This window comes from Anolis carolinensis, chromosome 6, assembly GCF_035594765.1.
Source record: "Anolis carolinensis isolate JA03-04 chromosome 6, rAnoCar3.1.pri, whole genome shotgun sequence".
In the NCBI taxonomy this organism is placed as follows: domain Eukaryota; kingdom Metazoa; phylum Chordata; class Lepidosauria; order Squamata; family Dactyloidae; genus Anolis; species Anolis carolinensis.
The window spans coordinates 116,020,159-116,040,928 of NC_085846.1; the positions used below are offsets into that span (position 1 = coordinate 116,020,159).

General features: G+C 41.4%; 1 protein-coding gene across 2 annotated transcripts in view; it reads left to right on the plus strand.

Annotated features, from left to right (window-relative positions):
• tmie (transmembrane inner ear) overlaps positions 1 to 18,514 on the plus strand; it is a 40,024-nt gene extending 21,510 nt beyond the window's left edge. For both annotated transcript variants that reach the window (XM_062957800.1, XM_062957799.1), the window contains 2 exons: positions 11,759 to 11,908; positions 14,264 to 18,514. In XM_062957800.1, the coding sequence (XP_062813870.1) occupies positions 11,759 to 11,908; positions 14,264 to 14,370 (257 nt within the window). In that variant the 3' untranslated portion in view covers positions 14,371 to 18,514. The remainder of the gene's footprint in view (positions 1 to 11,758; positions 11,909 to 14,263) is intronic.
• Positions 18,515 to 20,770: the final 2,256 nt, after the last annotated feature.

A 20,770-nucleotide genomic window follows, 5' to 3' on the forward strand; every position in this document is an offset into this window, starting at 1 on the left:
TAGAATTCTGTCAGAGGATCTAGAACTCTTGGAAGACCTAGAACTATCAAATGACCTAGGACTCTGTCAGAGGATGTAGAACCCTGTCAGAGGATCTAGAACTCTGTTGGAGGGCCTAGAACTCTGTCAGATGACCTTAGACTCTATTGGAGGACCTAGGGCTCTATCAGAAGATCTAGAACTCTGCCGGAGGATTCTGTCAGAGGATCTAGAACTCTTGGAAGACCTAGAACTATCAAATGACCTAGGACTCTGTCAGAGGATGTAGAACCCTGTCCTCCTTAGACTCTATTGGAGGACCTAGGGCTCTATCAGAAGATCTAGAACTCTGCAGGAGAATTCTGTCAGAGGATCTAGAACTCTTGGAAGACCTAGAACTATCAAATGACCTAGGACTCTGTCAGTGGATGTAGAACTCTGTTGGAGGACCTTGACCTCTGTTGGATGACCTAGGACTCTGCCGGAGGACCTAGAACTCTGTCAGATGACCTAATCCTCTGTTGGACATCTTAGAACTCTGTCAGAGGACCTAGAACTGTCAGATGACCTAGGACACTGTTGAAGGACCTAGGACTCTGTTGGAGGATGTAGAACTCTGTTTGAGGATCTAGAACTTTGTTGGAGAACCTAGAACTTTATCAAATGACCTAGCACTCTGTCGGAGGATGTAGAACCCTATTGGATGATCTAGAACTCTGTTGGAGGACCTTGAACTCTGTTGGATGACCTAGGACTCTGTCTGAAGACGTAGAACTCTGTCAGAGGACCTAGAACTCTGACAGACTCTAGAAGACTAAAGATTGTGTAAAATTGCAGCTCTCATGATTCCGTAGCACTGAACAATGGCAGTTGAAGCAATGTCAAACTAGGTTAATTCTACCATGTAGAGCCGGCATGGGCGAACTTAAGTCCTCCAGGTGTTTTGGACTGCAATTCCCACTATTACTAACAGCCTCAGGCCCTTTCCTGAGGGACAAAAGGAAAGGGCTTGAGGCTGTTAGGAATGGTGGGAGTTAAAGTCCAAAACACCTGGAGAGAGGGCCCAAGTTTGCCTATGTCCAATTTAATCTCTAGTTTGCTACTAGACCTGAATTACCGTGTTGCAAATGGATGCATGCCTTAAAAGCATGTCACCAACATGCAAAGCATGGAAAGCTCTGATCTAGAGATTCCTAGCAAGATGTTCTCCCATTTGTCATTTTTGTCTGAGTGTGTGGGAAAAGAAGTCCTCGAATGCTCGGATAAGGATGCTATTTTGGCTGCAGAAAAGGAATCCTCCCTTTCCAGACAAGCTGGGTGAACTGGTTTGGTGTCATTCTCTTAACATTCAATTTGAAAAGCAAAATAATGATGCATGGGAAATATCCATAACCCCCAGGGCAGGAGGAAAGGTATTTGTATTACACCTCCATATACATTTATCCGTCCAAAAACTCCCGGGAAAGAAATAATTTGTCTTTTGTCTTTTCTTCTTCTTCTGCAAACTTTGGAAAGTCATTCAGGCTGGGTCTATGCTGCCATCGAATCCAGTTTCGGAATGCAAATTAACTGCATTGAATTGGATTATATGGGAATATCGATCTGCAATGTTAATACAAAAATTCTATGGGACCCCCAAAGGCCATCCAGTCCACCCACTTCTTTCTGTGGTAAAGGAAGACACCACCCAAGCCTTCCCGACAGATGGCCATCCAGCCATCACTTTGACAGATAGATGGATAAATAGATAGATTATATTCTATGAGACCCCAAAGGCCATCCAGTCTGTCCCCCTTCTTTCTGCCATAAAAGAAGGAAGACACCATCCAAGTCCTCCCGACAGATGGCCATAAAGCCATCACTATGATAGATAGATAGATAGATAGATAGATAGATAGATAGGCAGACTATATTCTATGAAACCCCCAAAGGCCATCCAGTCTGACCCCCTTCTTTCTGCCATAAAAGGAAGACACCATCCAAGCCCTCCTGACAGATGGCCATCCAGCCATCACTTTGACAGATAGATAGCTAGATAGATACTTTATTATATGAGACCCCCAAAGGCCATCCAGTCTGATCTCTTTCTTTCTGCCATAAAAGGAAGATACCATCCAAGCCCTCCCGACAGATGGCCATCCAGCCATCACTATGACATATAGATAGAGATAGATAGATAGATAGATAGATAGACAGACAGGCAGACTATATTTTATGAGATCCCCAAAGGCCATCCAGTCTGACCCCTTCTTTCTTCCATAAAGGAAGGAAAACACCATCCAAGCCCTCCTGACAGATGGCCATCCAGCCATCACTATGACAGATAGATAGATAGATAGATAGGCAGACTATATTCTATGAAACCCCCAAAGGCCATCCAGTCTGACCCCCTTTTTCTGCCATAAAAGGAAGACACCATCCAAGCCCTCCCGACAGATGGCCATTCAGCCATCTCTATGACAGATAGCTAGCTAGACGGATAGACTTCATTCTATGAGACCCCCAAAGGCCATCCAGTCTGTCCCCCTTCTTTTTGCCATAAAGAAAGGAGGACACCATCCAAGCCCTCCTGACAGATGGCCATCCAGCCATCAGTATGACAGATAGATGGATAAATAGATAGATTATATTCTATGAGACCCCCAAAGGCCATCCAGTCTGCCCCCCGTCTTTCTGCCATAAAAGAAGGAGGACACCATCCAAGCCCTCCAAACAAATGGTCACCTGTTCTAAGGGAGGAAATTAATACACATATTCTGTGGTACAAAATTGTATGAATATATTCCAGAATAAAAATTAAAATGAATGTTGTACAGAACGAAATTAATGCAAATATTATATGGAATCAAAATAAATACAAATACTCTGCAGAATGAAATTAATATAAATCCTCTACAGAGTAGAATAAATATGAACATGTTGCAGGATTAAATTAATATGAATATTCTATAGAAAAAAATAGAATGAATATTCCATGGAGGAAAAAATTAATACATAAAATTAATACAAATATCCTATGGAATGAAACAAGTAAGAATATATTACGGAATGAAATGGATATAAATATTCCATAGAAAGATACTAATATGAATATTCTAAGGAACGACATTAATATCAATATTGCATGCGATGGAAAATACAAGTAATATATGGAAGGAAATTAATGTCAATACTCTACAGAATGAAAGCAATTCAAACATTATATGCAATGAAATAAATATGAACGTATTACAGAATCCAATTAATATGAATATTTGAATCCAACAGACCTCACCACCTCTGAGGATGCCTGCCATAGATGTGGGTGAAATGTCAGGAGAGAATGCTTCTGGAACATGGCTGGACAGCCCGGGAAACTCACAGCAACTCAACATTTAATTTCTCTTGCTAATTTTCAAAAATTAACCCAGGAACAAAAATCATGTTACATCAAGCATGGGCCAACTTGGGCCCTCCAGGTGTTTTGGACTCCAACTCCCACAATTCCTAACAGCCGGTAGGCTGTTAGGAATTGTGGGAGTTGGAGTCCAAAACACCTGGAGGGCCCAAGTTGGCCCATGTCAATAATAATAATAATAATAATAATAATAATAATAATAATAACAATAACTTTATTTTTATACCCCGCCTCCATCTCCTCGAAGGGACTCGGGGCGGCTTACATGGGTGAATACAGACAATATAAAAAACACAAAAATATAAAAAAAACAAATCAATAAAACATATTAAAGTCACATTTACAGTAAAGCATACTTGGATATTACCTAAGTCCATAAATCATACTTCTCTATGAAAGTCCAAACAACAACCTTCTCGACTGAAGTCCAAAATGGAGTCCTGAGTCTGAACATGCTCAGTATAATCACATTACATACATAGTGTAATATTATTTCCCATTGCAACTTACCGCAGCTCTGCGCAAAGCGGGGGATCCCATTTCCGAGGTCCTGAGTTCGAAATGCCTTTTTGGACAACCCAAAATGGAAAGGATAGAAGAGAAAGGAACTCCTGACCTTTCGCTTTGTTCCACTCCTTGCTAAGAAAGTTTTTTGGAGGAACTGGGAAGCAAGTTGAACTATTTGAAACACAAAGGAAAGAAGAAGAATTGCAATCTTATCTCTGTGACTTTCAAAGAAAAAGGTGGGTTTTTGGGGAGGAAGCTCAGGTTTTAGCCTGGGGACAATCCTTGCCAAACCTGCTTCCCCTTCCATTGATCAAAAACCCTGCAAGGCTGAGATAAGAGACAGTAATTCCTCCTTTTTTTCTTATGCGAGAATGACATACTAGTTTCACTTATCCCAAAATGCTTAGCATTTGAACTGTTTGGGATCTTGGATTTGGGAATACCTGCATTTGCATTTACGACATCATGAAATACCATGGGACCCAAGTCTGATATTATTATTATTATTATTATTATTATTATTATTATTATTATTATTATTATATTGTATGACACAGCAAACAAGATAAATATGCTGGATTTCGTATCACAATATCACAAGTCAAACACTTCCCAAGTGTCTAGGACTGTGATGTTGTTGTTGTTGCTATTATTATTATTATTATTATTATTATTATTATTATTATTATTATTATTGCTATTGATGATGATGACTATTCCTTATTCAAAATGCTTAAGACCAAACAAATGGGGGATATTGCATTATAGATTGCCTGTATGTGATAAATCAAAGATACAGTCGAGTCTCACTTATCCAACATAAACGGGCCAGCAGAACGTTGGATAAGCAAAAAATTGGATAATAAGAAGACATTAAGGAAAAGCCTATTAAACCTCAAATTATGTTATGATTTTACAAATTAAGCACCAAAACATCATGTTTAACAACAAATCGACAGGAAAAAGCAGTTCAATACATGGTAACATTATGTAGTAATTACTGTGTTTATGAATTTAGCACCAAAACATCGCAATGTATTGAAAACCTTGACTATAAAAACATTGGCTACTAAAAGGCAGACTGCGTTGAATAATACAGAATGTTGAATAAGCACAGGTTGGATAAGCAAGACTCTACTTTATTATTATTATTATTATTATTATTATTATTATTATTATTGACACAACGATGTTGTATGACACAGCAAACAAGATAGACATGCTGGATTATTATTATGCTGGATTATTATTATTATTATTATTATTATTATTATTACACAGCAAACAAGATAGATATGCTGGATTTCGTATCACAAAATCACAAGTCGAAGACTTCCCAAGTGTCTAGGACGGTGTGATGTATTATTATTATTATTATTATTATTATTATTATTATTATTATTATTATTATTATTATTTTATTGTATGACACAGCAAACAAGATAGACATGCTGGATTTCGTTTCACAAAATCACAAGTCGAACACTTCCCAAGTGTCTAGGACTGTGTGATGTATTTTCGGATGATGCGCGCAGATCCCAGCAGGGTGGCCTTTTGCAGCTGGCAGATCGTAATTTTGTCAATGCCTATTGTTTCCAAATGCCGGCTGAGATCTTTTGGCACGGCACCCAGTGTGCCCATCACCACCGGGACCACCTGCACTGGTTTCTGCCAGAGTCTTTGAAGTTCAATCTTGAGGTCCTGATAGCAGCTGAGTTTTTCCTGTTGTTTTTCGTCAATGCGACTGTCACCTGGGATGGCAACATCAAGGATCCAAACCTTTTTCTTTTCCACAACTGTGATGTCTGGTGTGTTGTGTTCCAGAACTTTGTCAGTCTGGATTCGGAAGTCCCACAGTATCTTTGCGTGCTCATTTTCCAAGACTTTTGCAGGTTTGTGATCCCACCAGTTCTTTGCTGCTGGGAGGTGGTACTTCAAGTATAAGTTCCAATGAATCCTTTGGGACACATAGTTGTGCCTCCATTTGTAGTCTGTGCAATTTTCTTGCAGCAGATGAGGATATGATCAATAGTTTCATCAGCTTCCTTGCACAGTCTGCATATTATTGTTGTTGTGGTTGTTGTTGTTCTTGTTGTTATCGATGATGAGGATGATGATTTTTTTTTTCGTGTCAGGAGCAACTGGAGTTGCTTCTGGAGTGAGAGAATTGGCCGTCTGTAAGGACGTTGCCCAGGGGACGCCCGGATATTTTGATGTTTTTACCATCCTTGAGGGAGGCTTCTCTCATGTCCCCGCATGGAGCTGGAGCTGATAGAGGGAGCTCATCCACAATCTCCCCAGGTGGGATTCGAACCTGGCAGCTTTCAGGTCAGCAACCCAACCTTCAAGTCAGTCCACTACGCCATCTGGGGGCTCCTAGGATGATGATGACTATTCCTTATTCAAAATGCTTATGACCAAACAAATGGGGAATATTGGATAACAGATTGCCTGTATTTGATCAACCCAAGATATCTACCTTGTAGAATTAACACAGTTTGATCCCACTTTATTTGCCGTGACTCAGTGGCAAATAAATCCTGAGATCTTCAATTTGTTAAGACACTACCGTGTTTCCCTGAAAATAAGACAGTGTCTTATATTAATTTTTGCTCCCAAAGATGTGCTAGGTCTTATTTTCAGGGGACGTCTTATTTTTCCATGAAGAAGAATTCACATGTATTGTTGAACAAAAAATGAACATTTATTATATACTGTACAGTAGTTGTCATCACAAACCAACGTAACCAGACAAACTCTGAATCCTAACAAGAATTTCATGTACAGCTGGTATGTACATTTACCAACCCTGCATGCTCTGGTGTTCTGTTCGTTGGGCATGCTTCCAAACAAAAACTTTGCTAGGCCTTACTTTCAAGGGAGGCCTTACATTTAGCAATTGAGCAAAACTTCTACTAGGTCTTATTTTTCGGGGATGCCTTATTTTCAGGGAAACAGGGTATGACTTAAAGATCTTGTAAAACTTTAACTCCCAGGGTTCCGGCACATTGGGCCATGGCCAAATTGCATTACGTCTGCAATATAGATCTACCTTTTGATAGAAGTATAGCAGGGGGATTTATGTAGGGCTAAGTGTTTTCATTCTGGTAAATTAATCAATAGCTTCCTTTGTCTACAAACTTCAGACCTCCACCCAGATAGGAGACACCCCATCCAGGATCCTTTTCCTTCTTCTTTTGAGGAAAAGGTTTGGATCCAATCAAGGGACTTCCTTGATTGCTTTAGCCTGAACAATGGAGAGACTGTGACTGATAAAAAGCAAGGGACAGCAGGATAGTGATAACATTGAGTGGGACCTCAGAGGTCATCTAGTCCAGCCGTGGAGCTGCACAGGGCTTCTAAGGGTGCATCTACACTGTAGAAGTAATGCAGTTTGACACTACTTGAACTGTGATGGTTCCATGCGATGGAGCCCTGGGAGATGCAGTTTCCCAAGGACTTTCACCTTCTCTGCTGAAGAGGGACCAAACTACAACTCCCATGAGTCCATAAGCAATGAGCCATAGTAGGGCACTCTTGAGCAGAGAAGGTGAACTACAAATCCCAGAATTCCACAGCATTGAGCCAAGGACATCAAACTGCATCAATGTCAGGACCCAGGCTGCAGAGCACCAATAACCATGCGCAGAGACCAGAATCTATCTAATATCTTTATTAAAGGAATATATAAAGTCAATAAAAACAAGTGAAGAATATAGTTCAGAAGTAGACCTTTCAGGAAAGGTTCAATATAGTCCAGGAAAACGATGTCCAATAAGTGATACTAGAGTCCAAAATTATAATCCAATAACCGAAACACACACTTTGCCAAGCAAAGTGTGGGGAAATGACAGGGTCCTTTTTAGTCCAATGGAGCTTGACAACAAGGCTGGAAGCAAACTAGATTCTTGGCAAACGAGGCTTGGTACGTGGCAACAAGAGGCAAGAAGCAAGAACAAGGTCCGTGGCGAGGTCCGTGGAACAAGGGAAGTTTGATGCTAGAACAAGGTCCGTGAAACAAGGCTTGGAACTTGGTCCTGGAGGCAAGGGTCTGGAGTAGCGTAGTCCACACACGATCTCACTCCACAAGGTGACGAATTGACTCCGCAAGGATTTCTTTGCGGGTAAACACCTATATAGGATCTTGTTTTCCCGCCAAGGAACACTTTCCCTGGGGAACAAGAAACGAAACCCATACTGTGTCCAGATGCCTGACTCCTTAAGATTTCCCAAGGGAAACAGACTTAATCAGCTAATTGTCTGGCAGCAATCCTGGCGCTCCTGCGAGTCGCCTCCCTAGCGCCTCTATCTCGATTATAATAATCCCGGCGAGAAAATGGGGGAGATTTCTGCTCAAGGCTTGTTTGGCTGACTTCTTGTGGACAAAAATCTTGCAGGTTCAAGGGCTCCAATTCTGGCTGAAACGGTGGGAAACCCAAGTTTTCCTCTTCATCTGCCACAATAGTACTAGGAACGGGACTACATGGCCCATGAGTCATCACAATCAATTTCACAGTGGAGGTGCACCCAACTTCTGCCAACCTAGCAGTTCGAAAACATGCAAATGTGAGTAGATCAATAGGTACTGCTCCGGCGGGAAGGTAACAGCGTTCCATGCAATCATGCCAGTGACCGCATGGACTTGGAGGTGTCTACGGACAAGGCTCTTTGTCTTGAAAATGGAGATGAGCACAACCCCCAGAGTTAGACACAACTAGACTTAATGTCAGGGGAAAATTTTACCTTTACCTAGATACACCCTTGAAAATTGAATTTCAAATTTTAGGGGTGGGTGGATACCAAGAAGTTCCTGTGTCAAGGAATGAAGGAACATATCCTTAAAATCTCAGCTTCATGGGGAGAAATACAGTTTGCAAGACTGCACATAGATCTTAGCATTTAGGGACTTATAGTTCAACGGGAAGGTAACGGCGCTCCATGCAGTCATGCCAGCCACATGATCTTGGAGGTGTCTGCGGACAACACCGGCTCTTCTGCTTAGAAATGGAGATGAGCACCAATCCCCAGAGTCAGACATGACTGGACTTAACGTCAGGGGAAACCTTTACCTCTACCTTAGTTCAACAATAGCACTTTGAGCTGTGCCCAGAAACAACCAATAACAACAACAACAACAACAACAACAACAACTTGGAAAGTGTTCGACTTTTGGTTTTGTGATACGAAATCCAGCATATATATTTCATTTGCTGTGTCATATTATATCTTTGTGTCAATAATAATAATAATAATAATAAGCATTTGGAAACAATAGACATTGACAAAATTACGATATGCCAACTGCAAAAGGCCACCCTACTGGGATCTGCACGCATCATCCGAAAATACATCACACATTCCTAAACGCTTGGGAAGTGTTCGACTTGTGATTTTGTGATGCGAAATCCAGCATATCTATCTTGTTTGCTGTGTCATACAACGTCGTTGTGTCAATAATAATAATAATAATAATAATAAGCATTTGGAAACAATAGACATTGACAAAATTACAATCTGCCAACTGCAAAAGGCCACCCGACTGGGATCTGCACGCATCATCCGAAAATACATCACACAGTCCTAGACACTTGGGAAGTGTTCGACTTGTGATTTTGTGATACGAAATCCAGCATATCTATCTTGTTTGCTGTGACATAATAAAATCATAACAATAATAACTTTATTTTTGTATCCCACCTCCATCTCCCCGAAGGGACTTGGGGAGGATAACATGGAGCCAAACCCAGGCAATTACAATAAAATACAATAATACACACATCAATGGTAGAGATGCAATAAAGTAAAAACCCAATATACACTGTAACATGGTAAAACAGTAAAATAGTAGCAATAACATAATAAAACATAGTATAAAAACAGGAATTAAACCTATCCTATTCCCCCGCCTTCCACTTTCTCCTTTGTGTTCTGTTTTCTGCAAAATCCAACCGTATCAATTATCCCCAGTGTGTTTTCGGCTTCGTGAAAACACAGGGGAGTAGATTTGCAGCTGGAGGAGTTTTCATTTTCAGTCCAGTCACAGGCGCTTAAAAACTTGCAAATACTAAGTGGCACGGACGGTTAAGTTCCACCCGGGGTGCATTGCATTCAGAGTATTACATATATGTTCCTTCTTTCGCCGCTGGCATTGGAGCTGGAAGACTGTCGGGAGGAAGGATTTACACCATTAAGCAAAGGCGGCTGCTTTGCAGAGTAAACCTGGCCAGATGTTTCAGCTCCCTTTCTTGCTGCTTTGCGGTGCTCTTGGCTGTAGAATGGATATAGTTTGACCCCGCTTGAACTGCCATGGCTCAGGGCTATCCAGTCTTGGGAGTTGCAGTCTTACAAGGTTTAGCCTTCTTTGCTTTTGTCGTGTCAGGAGCAACTTGAGAAACTGCAAGTCACTTCTGGTGTGAGAGAATTGGCCGTCTGCAAGGACGTTGCCCAGGTGACACCCAGATGTTTGATGTTTTAACCATCCTTGTGGGAGGCTTCTCTCATGTTCCCGCATGGGAAGCTGGAGCTGACAGAGGGGAGCTCTCCCCGCTCTTCTCAGATTCGAACCACCAACCTGCTGGTCAGCAGTCCTGCTGGCACAAGGGTTTAACCGATTGCAGTACCGGAGGCTCGCCCAGATCCTATGATTCTCTAGCGGTTCAAATGGGATCGAGCTGTAATTCCACAGCTCTCAGGATCTCATGGCGTTGAGCCGTGGTTTCAAATTACATGCGTTTTACATGTGTTCGACAATGATGGCTAGGGTCTCTGTAAAAAACTACTCCTTCCTTTCTGGATGTCAACACATTACGCCATAGCAATTTAAAGCCGTATCCAAATTGCATTAACTTAGCTGTGCGTAGATGCATCCTGCCAAATTCTCTGGAGACTTATTATTATTATTATTATTATTATTATTATTATTATTATTATTATTATTATTATTACAGTAGAGTCTCACTTATCCAAGCCTCGCTTATCCAAGCTTCTGGATTATCCAAGCCATTTTTGTAGTCAATGTTTTCAATATATCGTGATATTTTGGTGCTACATTCGTAAATACAGCAATTACAACATAACATTACTGTGTATTGAACTACTTTTCCTGTCAAATTTGTTGTCTAACATGATGTTTTGGTGCTTATAACCTAATTTGATGTTTAATAGGCTTTTCCTTAATCCCTCCTTATTATCCAAGATATTCGCTTATCCAAGCTTCTGCCAGCCTGTTTAGCTTGGCTTTCAGACTGGAAAACATACAATAACCCAATAATAATAATAATAATAATAATAATAATAATAATAATAATAATAATAATAATAATATTTATTAACCGTTCCATCTCCTCGGGAGGACTCAGGGTGGTTTCCAACATGAACATAAAAACATTCAATTGTCAAAACACACCACACAGCAAAGTTCAGCATAATACATATAATAACATCATAAGACAAAATAATCAATATACTCCATCAAGGATTCAAATACTGTACCAGTAAACAGAACTTCAAGGTAGACATGGTCAATTATAATTATAAGAGATAAGTAAAACTCGTGCATCATAATATCATCGGGCCAGGGAGTGGATAAAGTGCAGAGCAAGGTCTTAGTTGAGCCTGGCTGGAGCATCTAGCAGGGCATCTCATAGCCAAGCTACAAATCTCAAGATACTCGAGGACACCGGTAGGCTGTTAGGAATGGTGGGAGTTGTAGTCCAAAACACCTGGAGGGCCAAAGTTTGCCTGGTATAGCCGTAGTCCAAACATGGGCAAACTTCAGCCCTCCCTCCAGGTGTTTTGTCCATGCCAAACCCTAGTGTTTCCCATGACTCTCTGCCCAAGGGTTCACTCTTCTCCTCCTCTCCGATCCCTTTCCAGTCATCACGTTGTGCTGCATCTTCAAGTGCCGCATCCCCAGGACCAAGAAGGAGATCGAGGCCCGCTACGCCAAGCGCCAGGCGGCCAAGAAGTATGCCAACAAACTGGAGTCGGTGCCGCCCCTCAATGAGCTCACCGAGATCCCGGGAGGTAATATTTCCTCTTTATTTTTTTCCATGTCAGGAGTGACTTGAGAAACTGCAAGTCGCTTCTGGTGTCAGAGAATTGGCTGTCTGCAAGGATGCTGCCCAGGGGACATTGCTCAGATGTTTTGATGTTTTACCATCCTTGTGAGGAGCTGGTGATTTTCACCCCCCCCTAACCTAAAAACCAAGGGGGGGGGGTGAGCCCAGAAGCCCTCCCTTTGCTGCCAATGGCACAAATTTCTTTGTGTTTGTCTTTAGCCAGACGAAAATTCGTGTGATATAGGCGTCCCATTTTCATTAGCAGGAACCAAATACAAAAATGAGACACAACGAATGAAACTACACAAAATAAACAAGAATTCCTTACAAAAGCACAACACTATGAACCATATCCATAGACATCTAGGAATAAGAAGTAGACATGCATGGGATTACGATCCTAGTGTGGGGTGCAGATCAGTAATTAAATACAAACTAAATTCTGAGTCAATATTCCTCAGCAAAGTCAAAACTGGATGATCTTTTTCTTCGAATGATTGTTGGGCTGTGGCTGTTAGGGATTGTGGGAGTTGAAGTCCAAAACACCTGGAGGGCCAAAGTTTGCCCATGCCTGACCTACACCGTAGAAAGGATGCATTTTGATACCACTTGAACTGCCATGGCTCAAAGCTATGGGATATTGGGAGTTGTAGTTTGGTGAGGCAACAATCACTCTTTGGCAGAGACGACGAAAGGCTTTGTAGACTTCTTGTTATTGTTGCTGTTGTTGTTGTTGTGTTGTCAAAGGCTTTCATGGCCGGAATCATTGGGTTGCTGTGAGCTTTTCAGGCTGTGCGGCCATGTTCCAGTAACATTCTCTCCTGATGTTTCACCTATATCTATGGCTGGCATCTTCAGAAGTTTGTTCAGAGGTCTGTTGGAAATGAGGCAAGTGGAGTGTGTGTATGTCTGTGTATATATATATATATATCTATATATATAAAAGAGTGATGGAATCACGGCAGCGGACAAAACAACAAAACTAAACACCCCACAACCTCAAAAATTGACAGCACAATCCCTCATCCACGCCTCTGGTTTGATACAACAAAAAAGAAAAGAAAAATAAAGTCCTAATTAGAGGGAGAGGAAGAATTGTTTTTATCCAATTGCTGCCAGTTAAAAGGCTAAGCTCCACCCACTTGGTCTCCTAGCAACCCACTCAGCCCAGGGGACAGGCAGAGTTAGGCCTCACTTACGCCTCTTCCACACTGCCTATAAAATACAGATTTTAACTGGATTATATGGCAGTGTAGACTCAAGGCCCTTCCACACAGCTATATTACCCATTTAGAATCTTAGACTATCTGCTTTCAACTGGATTATCTTGACTCCACACTGCCATATAATCCACTTCAGTGTGCATTTTATACATCTGTGAAGAAGGGGCCTCATATAATCCAGTTCTAAGCAGATAATATAAGATTATAAATAATATACAGTAGAGTCTCACTTATCCAACATAAATAGGCAGGCACCTTTACCCTTGACCTTAACTACCACCAATTCCTCAATCCTTTATTTCCCATACCACCATACTTCGCCACAGCAACGCGTGGCCAGGCACAGCTTTTATATATATATATATATATATATACACACACACACACACACACACACACACACACACACACACACACACACACTGTGGAATGATGTCCAGGGTGGGAGAAAGAACCCATGGCTACTCAATGCTGATCAAGATTGGTAATTGCAACATCCACACTTTCTGCAAACCGACAAGGGTTCTTTCTCCCACCCTGGACATTATTCCACAGCTATATATATACACTCCACTTGCTTCACCACCAACAGAACCTCTGAAGATACCATTAGCCACAGATGCAGGTGAAACGTCAGGAGAGAATGCTGCTGGAACATGTCCATGCAGCCCAAAAAACTCACAGCAATTCATTATTATTATTATTATTATTTATAATAATAATAATCCTACCACTCCCAGGATTTCATAGCATTGAGCCATGTCACTTCAAGTGGTGTTCAATTGGATGTAGATGTATCCAATTCGGGAATTATAATGCACTCTGGTGCCAATTGCGGTTCTTCACCATCAGCCAATGTTTGGTAGGAGACTTGAGGAGGACTATTTGGATTTCTTCTTTGACTCTCCCTATTGCTTATATCACATTTTATTATTTTCTTTTCAATTGTGGGCACCCCAAAGCACCTGCTTCTCCTTCCTATCCTAAGCATGCTGCTAGTCCTCAATAGCTTGCTTCTCTTGATTCCTGCCTTCTCTCTTTTGCCTTTCTCTTCTCTGACTTATGGCTTTCCTCCTTGCTTCTCTGACACTTTCCAGGCTCCACTGAAAGCCTTCCTACTCTTTCCGGCCAAGTCGAATCTCGAACCCAGAACTCCCTGCCAGCAGTGAAGGAGGAAGAGGAAGTACCCCCTCAGGGCCACTAGGGGGCAGGCTTGGCTTACTTTCCTGATGATCTCATTCTTGTTTTCATCCCACTTCCATCCTTTTTTTCCTTCTGTCCTTTCTTTGGTTGTGTCTATACCAGGCCTGGGCAAACTTGGTCCCTCCAGGTGTTTTGGACTCCAACTCCCACCATTCCTAACAGCCGGTAGGCTGTTAGGAATGGTGGGAGTTGGAGTCCAAAACACCTGGAGGGACCAAGTTTGCCCATGCCTGGTCTACACTGACCAATGCATGCGGTTTGATGCAGCTTGAACTGCCATGGCTCAATGCAATGGAATCCTGGAATTTGGAGCTTGCAGAAGGCCAGAGACATTGTCGAACTACATCTCCCAGGACCCTATAGCATCATTATTATTACATTGAAAAATTTCCCATTCCCGGTTTGAAAGTCTTATTTGCTGTTAGTTGGGTTTTTATGTGAGTAGATCAATAGGTACCACTCCGGCGGGAAGGTAAAGGTGCTCCATGCATTCATGCCGACCACATGACCTTGGAGGTGTCTATGGACAACGCCGGCTCTTCGGCTTAGAAATGGAGATGAGCACCAACCCCCAGAGTCGGTCACAACTGGAAACCTTTATCTTTACTTTACCTATGATTTTTTAACTGATTATGTATTGTGGGCTGATTTATTTGAATAACTTATATATGTTGTAAGTTGATTTGAATCCAAATTTGAAAAGCGAGATAGAAATGAATAAATAATAATAATAATAATAATAATAATAATAATAATAAATGAGATATTCAGAAGTGCCTGGTGGTGCAGCAGGTTAAACTGCTGAGCTGCTGAACTTGCCAACCAAAAGGTTGGCGGGTTGAATCTGAGGAGCAGGGTGAGCTCCCACGGTTAGCCCCAGCTTCTGCCAACCTAGCAGTTCCAAAACATGCAAATATGAGTAGGTCAATATGTACTGCTCCGGTGGGAAGGTAATGGTGCTCCATGCAGTTATGCTGGTCTCATGACCTTGGAGGAGTCTATGGACAATGCTGGCTCTTCAGCTTAGAAATGGAGACGAGCACCAACCTCACAATTAGACTTAATGTCAGGGAAAAACCTTTACCTTTACATTTTTCCCATGATGGATAGAACTAATTCGGAGATGACATTTATAACCCAGGAACAAAAATCATGTTACATAGTGTTGTTGTTGTTATTATTATTGCTGTTATTGTTATGCTTATTTATACCCCAATTCAAAACCTAAAAAATATGCAAACCTTAAAATAGAATTAAGTATTAAGGGTATTCAAAACAAGCAGTTAAAATCCTTGAAAACAGCTAAAAAAATACATATCCATAGCTGGAACCACATAGTATTGAGCCATGGAAGTTCAAGTAGTGTCACATCGCATTCATTTGACAAGTGTACATTTATGCCCTTTGTCTCATCCAGGTGTTTTCTTTTTCATGCTTTCCAATATATTTGTCATTATTGCGTGGGGTTATTAATGGGGTTTTTGTGCCACAATTCATTTGCTGTTGCCCTGGTGCCATAACCTCACAGAACAAAACCAAGTGAAATAAATGAATTGAATCTGCGAACAATAAATCTGCAAATATGAAAGCCAGGAATGTGGAATGCCAACATCCAAGGCTCTTTAAAAACCTTGAGAAATGTGTATTCAACTTGCCAAATATTCAGATGAGGAGAATTCTGGGACTTGTTTTTTGTGACAACAGATTGCTAATATTGTAATATTGTAAGAAATGTTAAGGTTTATTTTAATAATGTCACCGCTTGTCCAAGGTCAAGCAAAGATCATAGTTTTAGGTGATTTTAACTATACTTTTTAATGTGTTGTTGAAGGCTTTCATAGCCATTATCACTGGCTTGCTGTGAGATTTCCAAGCTGTATGGCCATGCTCCAGAAGCATTCTCTCCTGACATTTTGCCCACAGCTATGGCAGGCATACTCAGAGGTTGTGAGGTCTGTTGGAAACTAGGAAAGTGGGGTTTATATATCTGTGGAATAATGGGAAGCTGATGAAGAAACACAACCTACAAACTATCTACAGACCACTCTCAACAACCACCATGTCAGACGACAGAGAGAAGTCATTTAAATCCACATGCATGTGGACAATTTCAGCAGAAAGGAGGAAACCATGAAAATGAACAAAATCTGGCTGCTAGTATTTAAAAAAAAACTCTAAAATCAGGACAGTAAATAAAGAGCAACACTCAGAAAACAGGGAAATTCCAGACAAGAAACAATCAGGGCCAGCTAACACTTCCCAACAAAGGATTCCCCCAGGCAGGAAGCAGCCAGGCTTTGAAGCTGCAAGGCCATTCAATGCTAATCAAGTTGGCCAATTGCAACATTCACACTTGCCTCAAGCAGACAAGAGTTCTTTCTCCCACCCTGGACATTCTTCCACAGATATATATATGATCAGCATTAAATAGACCTGCAGCTTCAAAGCCTGGCTGCTTTCTGCCTGTAGGGATCCGTTCTTGGGAGGTGTCAGCTGGCCCTGATTGTTTAATGTCTGGAATTCCCATATTTTCAGAAGGTTTCCCACCTTCCACAGATATATAACACTACTTGCCTAGTTTCCAACAGATCTCACAACCTCCGAGGATGCCTGCCCTAGCTGTGGGTGAAATGTCAGGAGAGAATGCTTCTGGGACATGGCCAGACAGCCCGGTAAACTCACTGCAATCCTATACATTTTAATGTTTATATGTTGTAGGTTTTCAAACTGTAATTTGTACTATTTTTGTGTTGTTGATCCACTTTGAGCCACATTAAGGGAAGAAAGAAGGATGTAGTAGTAGTAGTAGTAGTAGTAGTAGTAGTAGCAACAATTCTGGACATTTCCATCATTTAGCTCAGCCGCCTAAATTTCTGTGTCCATCAAATGTGTTGAATTATAACTCCTATCATCCACTAGCAGGCACAGAGGGCTGGGGATGATGAGATTTCTAGTCTAACCCAAGACAAGGTCACCAGGTCCAATAAAGCTGAGCCAATGGGTTGAATTCTGCATGAATACGGTGCATAATATGATTATATTATGTTTGATATAGATGTTGCTACAAGTGAATTAAAACATAAAACATTGAAACAAAGTCTTTAGTGAGTTAATTGGGTCCATATCAACGGCCTTCCCTATTTTCCAACTCATTCGATTTCGGACTCAAGAGACATGAGTCTTGACTATTGTTGGTGAAATTATGAATAGGAAACCATATTGAATAGAAGTCACTTTAGGAGAAGAACCGACTTCACATTTCTGCGCTGCATTTCTTCTGGCAATAAAAGGGAAATGGTTGGGTTCTTCCATCTTGCAGTGCCTTCAGAAAGCCTTGAAAGAGAACCTACTGGGCTTGGGGAAGGTTCCTCTTTTTGGATTTTCTTAATATTAATTGGCTGGGGATTCTGGAAGTGACAGACCAAATAGGCCCCTTTCTCTCATACTCTGGAAGTTCTAGCCTGTAGCATTTGGGGAAAAGGGATCAAGATTAGATCTTGTATGATCCTATGTTCCTCCAAGTTCCCTGCATGAATTTCATACGGTTTTCTTAGGCACAGAAAACTCATTGTTGGTTTTCCCAGTTCCTTCCTCTGAAACTCAGCCTCCAGCACCTGGGATTCATTGGTGGTCTCCCATCCAAATACTCACCAGGGCTGACCCTGCTTAGCTTCCAAGACCAGACATAATCTGGTGCCGTCAGGGTATGGAGGCAAAGTCAGCCCTCTCCAAAAGGAGACTGGAAATACTTAGCATTTGCCAAGAGACACATAGAATCATAGAATTATAAAGTTGGAAGAGACCACAAGAAGGCATCTGTTAGATAGAAATGCCTGAGCATTTAATCTATGTGTGAAATACAGTTCTGATGGACATGTGACAAACACCTGGGGAATGACTGAGAGGGTGTGATGAAATACCTGAAGGGATTGCAGAAATGTATGAGTTGTAATCATGGGAGATATATGACTAGAGCTTATATATATGACTGTTGATGCATTTATTGTATTTTTAATGGTGCTATGTTATGTTGTTTTATATTTTGTTATATTGTATTGCTCTGGGCATGGCCCCATGTTAGCCGCCCCGAGTCCCCGTTGGGGAGATGGTGGCGGGGTATAAATAAAGTTTTATTATTATTATTATTATTATTATTATTATTATTATTATTATTATTATCATTCATATCTCTCTTAGTGATGACAAGCCTTAATGATGCAGCATTTTAGGGATATCATGATTGGAAATCTATAGATCACATACCAGCATCTATCTCCATCTTCAATATGAGAACCTTACAAATATTTAAACATGGGTCTCATGTTTCCTTCTCTCAGCCTTCTCTTCTCTAAGCTAAACATACTCAGTGCCCTAAGCAACTCTTCAAATGGATTCTGTCCTGTTTTGTCTTTCAAGAACAGCCTTAAAACACTGTCGCAAGTAAATGAAAACTGCTTTAATTCAGCAAAACATAAAGTACAGTACACTCAGTGAAATAATGCAAAAGGAAGCAAGGAAGTCTTAGGGTAAACACAGTTCTTAGTCTCTGTTCAATTCCCAAATCAAATAGCAGTCTTACTTCAGACAAAGAAACAGCAATAAATCCTTAGGATCAGTTTCCCAGATGCAGATTTGAAGCAGGCACAAGGGGAGCGAAGGCTTAGGCATTAAAGTTAGTTTGCTACCAACAAGAGCTGGCTGCACCTGCTTCTGCTTTGTAGCCCTGAGTTCCCTCACAGCTGCTAGGGCAGTTCCCAATTACTCCGCTGCATTTCTGGCAGCTATTCTAGCTGAACGACATCTCTTCTGTGTTTCTTTTCACTTCTCCTGAAATGTGGGTACTTGCAAAATCTCCTCCTCAGATTCCAACTCACCCTCAGATTCATGAACACTTTCCTGCTCCCCTTTCTCTTCTGAAGAAGAGGACTCCCTAACAGATTAGTAGTTTCCTTACCTTTTGGTCACCCTTCCCTGGAAATGTTCCATCTTGTCTATCTCCTTCTTGAATGGCTTTGCCCAGAAATGGACCCAGGGTCATTACTCCAGGAGAGACCTGACCAGAGCAGAAGAGAGTGGGATTTTGGCCTTCCCTTGATCTGCACACTAGTCTCCTATTGCTCAAGCATAGAATTTTATGGACTTTTTAAGATGCCATATACATTCCCACATGTCTCTTGCTGGTGTCCCATTATATATCTTCGCAATACAACAACTGGGTTCCTGAGCACTCTGCTACTTTGTTAAATGTTGGTAAAGTTACATCATGTAACAGGTGATGTAGGATTCCAGCAGAAGGGGCGAAGGTTTTGATATGGAGAACACAACTCAATTGCCAACTATAGTTTTCAGGTACATCTTCTCCTGTACTTCTCATTGATCGAGTCATGGAGCACACAACAAACTTCATTCTGGTTTCAATTCCAATGCCACAGTGGTTGCATGGTGGCCACTTCACTATATCAAGCTGCTCTGTTCTTTAGTATGATACAATAGCAAAGGTGATAATGGCAGGAAGGAACTAGTAGGCATCCAGATATGGTTGGTCCTCAACTCACGGTAGAAGGTTGGACCAAATGGTCCCTACTCCAGCCAGGATGTCCAATTTCTAAGGATACTAAAAGCATAGACTTGGGCGAGACCCACAAGGACCATCCAGTCCAACCTTCTGCCATGAAGAATGACTTCAGTGGTATCATAGAAACATCCAGATGGTCATAGTTTCCTCACTTTTAGGTCTCATGTGCACTTTATGAAATCTTGCAATTTGTAATTTGGGAAGGAACTTAAAATCTTATTGTGGTTGATAGAAGCTGAAGTTCTTCAGATGTTTGGGACTTCACCTTCCAGAATTCCTGAGCGATGACATTGGTGGCCAAACCAATCTGAGAACTTTGGGTGTTGGCAAAAGAAGAGTTTGAGAATTCAAAGGACCACCTGAAAATACAAATCCCATGATGCCATAGGATGGAACCATTCCAGTGGTAGCAAACTGCTCTAGTTTTGTGAAATGGATACCTCCCAAGATTGTAGTGTTTTTGCATGCTGACAGGTGTGGTTTTTTGTTTCACGAAAACGCTCTGTTCCTTCCTCGCTCTCCCTTTTCCTTAATTTTGGTTTTTCTCTCTGCTATCCAGCTAAAAAAGGATCAAGCAAGAAAGAGGAAGAAGTGCCCACGGTGTCTGGAAAAGTGGACGCCAAGAAGAAGAAAGAAGGCGCCAAGGACCCCAAAAAGAAGGAAGGAGCGGAGAAAGATGGTGCCAAGAAGGCAGGCGAGAAGCAGCAGAACGGGAAGAAGAAAGAGACGGAAGAGAGCGGCAAAGAGGATCCCAAGGGCGGTAACACCAAGGCGGGTGGGAAGCCAGGTGGACCTCCAGGTGGGAAGTCAGCTGGATCCCCAAGTG